This window comes from Salmo salar, unplaced genomic scaffold, assembly GCF_965601325.2.
Source record: "Salmo salar unplaced genomic scaffold, fSalSal1 ptg000360l, whole genome shotgun sequence".
In the NCBI taxonomy this organism is placed as follows: domain Eukaryota; kingdom Metazoa; phylum Chordata; class Actinopteri; order Salmoniformes; family Salmonidae; genus Salmo; species Salmo salar.
Genome location: NW_027675360.1, coordinates 2,002,417 through 2,012,500, shown reverse-complemented (window position 1 = coordinate 2,012,500; position 10,084 = coordinate 2,002,417). Strand labels below are relative to the sequence as shown.

Sequence of the window (10,084 nt, the reverse complement as noted above, 5' to 3'; positions counted from 1 at the left end):
GAGAGAGAGAGAGACAGAGAGAGAGAGAGAGAGAGAGAGAGAGAGAGACAGAGAGAGAGAGAGACAGAGAGAGAGAGAGAGGGACAGAGAGAGAGAGGGACAGAGAGAGAGAGGGACAGAGAGAGAGAGACAGAGAGAGAGAGGGACAGAGAGAGAGAGGGACAGAGAGAGAGGGACAGAGAGAGAGGGACAGAGAGAGAGAGACAGAGAGAGAGAGAGGGGGACAGAGAGGACAACATAATGATTGAGATGAATAGTTTCACATGAAGTTAATTTCATATCACATGTAACAAGACAGTTTAGTTACCTGGAGGAAATGGATGTGATCCTCTGTGTGTGAGAGCTGCTCCAGCTCAGTGCTTCTCTTCCTCAGCTCAGCTATCTCCTGCTTCAGTTGCTCCAGGACTCCTTCAGCTTCACTCACTTGATCCTTCTCTTGGGCTCTGATCAGCTCCTTCACCTCAGAGCTCCTTCTCTCAATGGAGCGGATCAGCTCAGTAAAGATCTGATCACTGTCCTCCACTGCTGCCTGTGCAGAGCACTGTTGAGAGAGAGAGAGAGAGAGAGAGAGAGAGAGAGAGACAGAGAGAGAGAGAGAGACAGAGAGAGAGAGAGAGAGACAGAGAGAGAGAGAGAGAGAGACAGAGAGAGAGACAGAGAGAGAGAGCGAGAGCGAGAGAGAGAGCGAGAGCGAGAGAGAGAGAGGGACAGAGAGAGAGGGACAGAGAGCGAGAGAGAGGGACAGAGAGCGAGAGAGAGGGACAGAGAGCGAGAGAGAGGGACAGAGAGCGAGAGAGAGGGACAGAGAGCGAGAGAGAGGGACAGAGAGCGAGAGAGAGGGACAGAGAGCGAGAGAGAGGGACAGAGAGCGAGGGAGAGAGAGAGAGAGGGACACAGAGAGAGAGAGAGAGGGACAGAGAGAGAGAGGGACAGAGAGAGAGAGAGACAGAGAGAGAGACAGAGAGAGAGACAGAGAGAGAGACAGAGAGAGACACAGAGAGACACAGAGAGAGACACAGAGAGAGACACAGAGAGAGACACAGAGAGAGACAGAGAGAGACAGAGAGAGAGACACAGAGAGAGACACAGAGAGGAGAGAGACACAGAGAGAGAGAGAGACACAGAGAGAGAGGGACAGAGAGAGAGAGGGACAGAGAGAGAGAGGGACAGAGAGAGAGAGGGACAGAGAGAGAGAGGGACAGAGAGAGAGAGAGAGAGAGAGAGAGAGAGAGGGACAGAGAGAGAGAGAGAGAGAGAGAGGGACAGAGAGAGAGAGAGAGAGACAGAGAGAGAGAGACAGAGAGAGAGAGACAGAGAGAGAGAGACAGAGAGAGAGAGAGATAGCAGTTAGTTAATAGTATCTCTACTTGCAAATTCATCTTCTGCACATCTATCACTCCAGTGTTTAATTGCTAAATTGTAATTATTTCGCCACCACGGCCTATTTATTAACTTACCTCCTTTATCTTACCTCATTTGCACATCTGTATATAGACTTTTCTATTGTGTTATTGACTGTACGTTTGTTTATTCCATGTGTAACTCTGTGTTGTTGTTTGTGTCACACTGCTTTGCTTTATCTTGCGCCAGGTCGCAGTTGTAAATGAGAACTTGTTCTCAACTGGCCTACCTGGTTAAATAAAGGACTTGTTCTCAACTAGCCTACCTGGTTAAATAAAGGACTTGTTCTCAACTGGCCCACCTGGTTAAATAAAGGACTTGTTCTCAACTAGCCTACCTGGTTAAATAAAGGACTTGTTCTCAACTAGTCTACCTGGTTAAATAAAGGTTTCATTAAAAAGTCTGGCAATAACTTAACTTTTCATTAATTAGACAGACTCCTCTAAATAATAAATATAATAAAATAACCAAAAAAAAACAGTTAAATGCTAAGTACTATACATAGGTTTTATTTAAAAAATAACAATAGAACCTATTTAGTACTATAATGGTATTTACTAACATAATATTATTACTATAATAGTTTCTAAAGGGGTTCTAGGCTTCCCTACCCTAGAATTAGGGTTCAGGATAAAACAGGTTATACGTAGGGGTTAGAGTTTTCTGTACAGGCACTTTGTGACATCTGCTGATGTAAAAAGGGTCTTCATAAATACATTAGATTGATTGTTAGGTTCAGGGTATTTAAAGAGATAAACTGTAATGGGTTTATATCTCTCTTGCTCCTCCCTGTTGGTCTTCTGTGGGAACCTACATACCCTCATTCACCACACTTGATAGGCTCATAATCTGAGGTAGCAACTGAGTCAGAGCTACAAATCAATGATCTCCACCTATCCATTAGGTTTACAACTCAGTGAACCTGCGCAGCATTCTCTCTATTTTGATGTCTACGAACCAACAGATTTTCAACGATTATCATATTACCCAGCAGCCATTTAGAAACAAATAAAATAAGGTTAGTTTAATAATCAGTTACCTGAGGTAAACCTACAAGGTTAACGCGGGCTGGAAGAGAATTACTTCAAAACCACAGCAAACAGCTGGGACATATAGTAATATTATATATATATAATATTATATCACTGGGCTCCTCTGTGCTAACAAACCCTGTGTACCACCCCTCCCCTGTTTAACCTTGAATTTCGTTCAGAAAAACACTTCCACATTTAGCAAAACGAACCAACTCTTTACGGATCTGTTCGGTGGTAATAAACGGAGGCAGATTAGACACCACTACTCTTGTCGAAATCAGCACCAACACAACCCCTCACATAAATCATACTGGTAACTAGCCGGGTAACAAGACTCACCTTTTACATTACCACAACCACCGCCTTGTTCATTCTGGATACAGAGTGTATATGTTCCTCTCCCACCTGTTCACCGACCAGGATCAATAATTCCTCCACACCATTCTCCACAACGCACCTGAAGAGACAGCGTTTCTTCTCCACTCGGTTGAGGACATCAAACTACCCTACTCCCTCCTCAACTCTAACCGATAAACAGCGGAAACCGATAAACAAACCCTCCCACCATGACAAAATACATTTGGAAAATAGGCAAAAGAATAGCTGCACTCTTTACGAACGACAAAACCTCACGTTACCAACTTCTTCTTCTTCTTCTATGGTATAATGGCGGTCCTCAAACCAACGTTAAAGGAGCATGGCGCCTCCTACTGTGCTGGAGTGTGTTCAATCACGGTTTACACCATTTCTAAATCCTCCTACCTAACTTAGTACTTCTGAGAAAATAAAAAAGATCCCTACTAACTTCTAATAGACCCTCCCCCATCCCCCAAATCCCTTCCAAACCCCCATCCAACCCCGTCCAACCTCAATGACCCTACACTTCAATCTTTCCCTCTCTTCAACATCCTTACAACAATATAACAACACATGCTGCACCGTTTCATTGACAATACCCTCCAGACACAAACCATTCACATGCTGCCAACCAGATGGAAGGACCAGTTCGATGTACAATGTCCTAAACACAATCGAGGAAACACCACCTCTTCCTTCCTAATCTGACCTTTGAACCTTGGTCCACCGACCTTTCTTTGGAGGGCATATAAATGCCGTCCCTTGTGCTCAGAGTCCCATCTCTTCTGCCACACATCTATCAAAATGTCTCTGATCTCAAATTTTGTCCTCACCTCTACCCAGTGGAACATTAATATATATTATATCTTGTTTTAAAGTTATTTTAGCTAACTAGTCTACAATTTCATTCCATTCCACACCCGAATGTGCTGGGACCCAGCAGAATCTCACTACTAGACCCATTCTCTCAATTCTCCATAATAACATTAATACCTCCAATAGTAGGTCACTCCTAATAGATTTACCAGATGATAAACTATTCAATACAGACAGAGAATCTGAGGATACTATAACTCTAACAGGCTGTACGTCCTCCACCCACTGGAGGACAACTATTATCACCAACAGTTCAACTGAGTACACTGACAGTTCATCTGTTAGTCTTCTACATATCTGCACATCACATTCAGGAAGGTAAACACCTGCTCCTGTGGGCCCACTATCTGGGCCCTTGGATCCATCTGTGAAAAGAGGTAAAAAAGCATAACAACTTCTACCAATGTAATTGTCAACCAGTTTCCCTTTATCACTGACTTCTGACCCAATCTTTTCCTTTTGTCTACCAAGGTTAGATCAACAACAGGATCTGGGAGTAACCATGGAGGAACATCCCCTATCACCACAGAAAGGGCCAACCTCCAACTCCCTGAAACTACTCTCATCAGCAAGCTTTCCAACTGTCCAACCAAAACCACTGCCTTGTCTACTAGTATATTCCCAACAGTCATCTAGAACAGTAGCAGTGGGATGCTCAACCTCACAGCCTTTCAACCCAATAAGCTAATGACAACATCAGGCCAACTAACCCTACACTCATTAAAACCCACTACCCCCATTCCACTACTTTGACCCTATCTGCTCCTGCACCAGGCCAACTAACCCTACACTCATTAAAACCCACTACCCCCATTCCAATACTTTGACCCTATCTGCTCCTGCACCAGGCCAACTAACCCTACACTCATTAAAACCCACTACCCCATTCCACTACTTTGACCCTATCTGCTCCTGCACCAGGCCAACTAACCCTACACTCATTAAAACCCACTACCCCATTCCACTACTTTGACCCTATCTGCTCCTGCACCAGGCCAACTAACCCTACACTCATTAAAACCCACTACCCCCATTCCACTACTTTGACCCTATCTGCTCCTGCACCAGGCCAACTAACCCTACACTCATTAAAACCCACTACCCCATTCCACTACTTTGACCCTATCTGCTCCTGCACCAGGCCAACTAACCCTACACTCATTAAAACCCCACTACCCCATTCCACTACTTTGACCCTATCTGCTCCTGCACCAGGCCAACTAACCCTACACTCATTAAAACCCACTACCCCATTCCACTACTTTGACCCTATCTGCTCCTGCACCAGGCCAACTAACCCTACACTCATTAAAACCCACTACCCCATTCCACTACTTTGACCCTATCTGCTCCTGCACCAGGCCAACTAACCCTACACTCATTAAAACCCACTACCCCATTCCACTACTTTGACCCTATCTGCTCCTGCACCAGGCCAACTAACCCTACACTCATTAAAACCCACTACCCCATTCCACTACTTTGACCCTATCTGCTCCTGCACCAGGCCAACTAACCCTACACTCATTAAAACCCACTACCCCCATTCCACTACTTTGACCCTATCTGCTCCTGCACCAGGCCAACTAACCCTACACTCATTAAAACCCACTACCCCATTCCACTACTTTGACCCTATCTGCTCCTGCACCAGGCCAACTAACCCTACACTCATTAAAACCCACTACCCCATTCCACTACTTTGACCCTATCTGCTCCTGCACCAGGCCAACTAACCCTACACTCATTAAAACCCACTACCCCATTCCACTACTTTGACCCTATCTGCTCCTGCACCAGGCCAACGGCCTGGGAGGACGGGACACCACCACTCAACACACCCTGGAACTCTTCTGAAGTCAAATCTAGTATGACCAAATACTTCTCTGCAGCTGCCACCAAAACATATTTTTTTCTGTGATTTACATTCCATTTCTGTGGTACAGTTGATAACCATTTGCTATGAACACTAAGAAGCCAACCTTACTGAAGCATATATCACTGGTTGGCCCATCCCTCTGTGCTGTCACAGATCTACTACTCACAGGGATCCTCTCAGGATTCTTCAGCCTTGACCCATCCTCCTCTACTTTCTTCACTGCCTCAGCAGTGACAACCTGTTCCCAACAGTGGGGTCAGTGGGATTGGATAGGGGCCCCTCTACCTCTCTCTCTCTCTCTCTCTCTGACTGGAGGAGACAGGTGAAATGGTGTGTCTCCTCTGGTCAACAATACTCACCTTGAGAGACTCCACAGCCTGTTGGAGCTCCTTCAGCTCCTTCTCTCTCTCCTGGAATCTCTGCTGGACCTTCTGCTGACTCATCCCCAGCTGCCTCTGTGGAGAATCACTCTTCAATGAGCTATCAAGCTTTATTAGTCCAGTAGATCAATAGTATAGTAATGTGACATAGGGCCCATAGAGAGGAAGATCTAAAAAAATGGATGGTCCATTTACTAAATGATATTTATTTGTTGCTATGTGAATGATTATAGTTTTTATGGTAGGACTACATGTATCAACAGGTTGAGACTGAACTTTGGACTCATAAAAGGCCATTCAGAATGATAATAGTGTTTGACATTATAAAATGGTGATACATCTGGAGAATCTGGGTTAACATATCAATATACTCAAGGTTTGTGTTCATATTTGTTCTGCTGAGGATCCATTTCATTTCAATGATCTCATATTCAAACAGCCTTAGTTCCTACTGTATCTTTAATTCTTTGTTTATCAGACAGTCACCAATAAGTTGTTCTGGTCTTACCTGTTTCTCAGTCCTCTCTGCTGCAGCTGACACTGTATCATGGCCTTTATGTTCATCCATTGTACACAGATAACAGATACACTGCTGATCGGTACGACAGTAAACCTCCAGCAGTTTGTCATGATGAGAGCAGATCTTCTCCTGTAGTTGTGCGGTGGCTTTGACCAGCTTGTGCCTCTTCAAAGCAGGAGATTCGTAGTGAGATTGGAGGTGAGTCTCACAGTAAGAGGCCAGACACGCCAGACAGGACATGAGTGCTTTCTGCTTTCTGGTCCCAGTGCAGACATCACACGCCACATCTCTAGGTCCAGCATAGCACAGAGCAGGAGGGGGAGCAGCCTGGAGTCCTGTCTTCTTCAGTTTCTCCACCAGCTCAGCCAACATGTTATTTTTACTCAGCGTCGGCCTCGGACTGAAGGTCTGTCTGCACTGAGGACAGCTATAGACCCCTTTCAGAACATCCTGATCCCAGCAGCCCTCAATACAGCTCCTACAGTAACTGTGTCCACAGGGGATGGTGACTGGTTCCTTCAGTAGATCCAGACAGACAGAACAACAGAACTGGTCCTGGTCCAGCAGAACTCCCTGTTGAGCCATTTGGACGGTTGTTCACTCTCACACAGACAGACGACACAGAGACTCAGATCAGTTTCGTTTCCTCAGAAGACAGTTTGTGAAGGGGGAGGGATTTTCTGGTTCTGCCAGAGGGGTGGGGTTAGAGGGAGGGAGGGAGGGGTTAGAGGGAGGGAGGAAGAGAGAGAGGAACTGCAAGCAACATCAAGAGGGAGACAAATAGTTTTGTTCCAATGTTAGAGCCTTTAACATGGAACACATGACATAATGAATCTTAAAATGTGAGTTGTTAGAATATATGAAGGGTAACAGTTTTCTATGAAGTACGTATGTATCATTATTTTAATCACCTTTATAATGCCTTATAAATCAATAAGTCCTGAGGAGGTGTGATATATGGTTATTATACAGTACCACGGCTAAGGGCTGTTCTTAGACAAGACACAACACGGATTGAGAATTATCTAACACTTTCAACAATACAATCACATTTTATTTTATTGGTTTCATACACATATTTATCAGATGTTATTGTGGGTGAAGTGAAATGCTTGTGTTCCTGGTTCCAACAGTGCAGTAATATCTAACAATGCTTGTGTTCCCAGCTCCAACAGTGCAGTAATATCTAACAATGCTTGTGTTCCCAGCTCCAACAGTGCAGTAATATCTAACAATGCTTGTGTTCCCAGCTCCAACAGTGCAGTAATATCTAACAATGCTTGTGTTCCTGGCTCCAACAGTGCAGTAATATCTAACAATGCTTGTGTTCCCAGCTCCAACAGTGCAGTAATATCTAACAATGCTTGTGTTCCTGGTTCCAACAGTGCAGTAATATCTAACAATGCTTGTGTTCCCAGCTCCAACAGTGCGGTAATATCTAACAATGCTTGTGTTCCTGGCTCCAACAGTGCAGTAATATCTAACAATGCTTGTGTTCCCAGCTCACAGAGGGCAAATCTAAAAAGTCAATGAAAATATTAGGACAAGCAATGATATATATATATATATATACACTGTGTACTGTGATGTGATGCATAGACAATTTGGAGTACATCTGTAGTATATCTGAAGAATAGTAGATGTACAGTAGTAGTTATATAGGATGAACCAGGACTAGAATACAGTATATACATATGAAGTGGACAGCAGTAGTTATATAGGATGAACCATGACTAGAATACAGTATATACATATGAAGTGGACAGCAGTAGTTATATTGGATGAACCATGACTAGAATACAGTATATACATATGAAGTGGACAGCAGTAGTTATATAGGATGAACCAGGACTAGAATACAGTATATACATATGAAGTAGACAGCAGTAGTTATATAGGATGAACCATGACTAAAATACAGTATATACATATGAAGTGGACAGCAGTAGTTATATAGGATGAACCAGGACTGGAATACAGTATATACATATGAAGTGGACAGCAGTAGTTATATAGGATGAACCAGGACTGGAATACAGTATATACATTTGTATTTATTTCACCTTTATTTAACCAGGTAGGCAAGTTGAGAACAAGTTCTCATTTACAATTGCGACCTGGCCAAGATAAAGCAAAGCAGTTCGACAACAAACAACAACACAGAGTTACACATGGAGTAAAACAAACATACAGTCAATAATACAGTAAAAAAATAAGTCTATATACAATGTGAGCAAATGAAGTGAAATAAGGGAGGTAAAGGCAAAAAGGCCATGGTGGCAAAGTAAGTACAATATAGCAAGTAAAACTCTGGAATGGTAGATTTGTAGTGGAAGAAAGTGCAAAGTAGACATAGAAATAATGGGGTGCAAAGGAGCAAAATAAATTTATAAATAAATAAATAAATACATTAGGGGAAGAGGTAGTTGGGCTAAATTATAGATGGGCTATGTACAGGTGCAGTGATCTGTGAGCTGCTCTGACAGCTGGTGCTTAAAGCTAGTGAGGGAGATATGTGTTTCCAGTTTCAGAGATTTTTGTAGTTCGTTCCAGTCATTGGCAGCAGAGAACTGGAAGGAGAGACAGCCAAAGGAGGAAATGGCTTTGTGGGTGACCAGAGAGATCCCTGGCCTTATCTTCTCTCAAGAAGATGTCTGGTAGGCCCATTTAAATACCTTTTTTGGACATTTCAAGATAGCAGATGTTTGAGTTGGGTCTATTAACACAGCTGTGAGTTGTTATTTTTTTCATTTTTTCATTTTTGACAAAAGGAGCACTCCTGGAAGTGACAGATTTTGACTCATATTGAGTGATAAGACTGAGCTATTTAAAAACACTTTTTCAACATTTCAAGATGCCAGTTAGTTCAGTTTGATCTTATTAAAGACAGCTGTATATTATTTTTTTTGACCCAAAAATATTCTATGTTCACGCCCACTTTTTTTGCACTATGTTTGAAGGCTGTCAACTTCTTGTCAGGAGGAGAATCACTTAGCCTTTCAACTAATTTTCAAATGATAGGATGCCTATTTTAAAACACTTTCTCTACATTTCAAGATAGCAGTTAGTTAATTTTGAGCATATCAAAGACAGCTGCAACTTTATTTTATTAATTTTCACAATGTTTTTTTTTTTTTACCCAAAATTATTCTAAGTCCACAGTCTCTGTCATTGAACTATGTTGAGCCGTGTGCCTGGTGATTGAACAGGTTACCAGGTGTGTTTTTGAATATAGTTCTTAATGGCTTCAGTGGTGTGCTGGGGTCCATTGCTTGCTAAGGGGGAACCTCCCACCCGGGTTCAGCCAACAGGGGGCGCACCCAACCCCTCTAGTAAAACTGAATGTCTCTCTCTCTCTCAGGCTATGAAAAAAGCCCCACCTCCTCTCGCTCAGCCATTCTAACAGTGGAAGCCAGGATCTGTGAGAAACTATGATAATAAACTGTGAACAATAATGAAGCCATGTTTGTCTGTGTGAGTGAGGATTTATTATTTAATTGTGTGATAACTTTAATTTTGTGATAACTTTATGTAATACATCCTGTTTTCTAACTGAATAAACATTTTAAGATAGCAGTTGGTTCAGTCTGATCATCTCATGTACTGTTGGAACTTTATTTTAATCCTTTTTCACTAT

At 42.9% G+C, this 10,084-nt stretch overlaps 1 protein-coding gene across 1 annotated transcript in view; it reads right to left on the bottom strand.

Annotated features, from left to right (window-relative positions):
- Positions 1 to 7,069, bottom strand: part of LOC145875850 (tripartite motif-containing protein 16-like) — an 11,282-nt gene extending 4,213 nt beyond the window's left edge. The window contains exons 1-3 of the mRNA XM_082971655.1: positions 6,436 to 7,069; positions 5,907 to 6,002; positions 308 to 541 (exon numbers count right to left, since the gene is read on the bottom strand). Of these exons, the coding sequence (XP_082827781.1) occupies positions 308 to 541; positions 5,907 to 6,002; positions 6,436 to 7,032 (927 nt within the window). The 5' untranslated portion in view covers positions 7,033 to 7,069. The remainder of the gene's footprint in view (positions 1 to 307; positions 542 to 5,906; positions 6,003 to 6,435) is intronic.
- Positions 7,070 to 10,084: the final 3,015 nt, after the last annotated feature.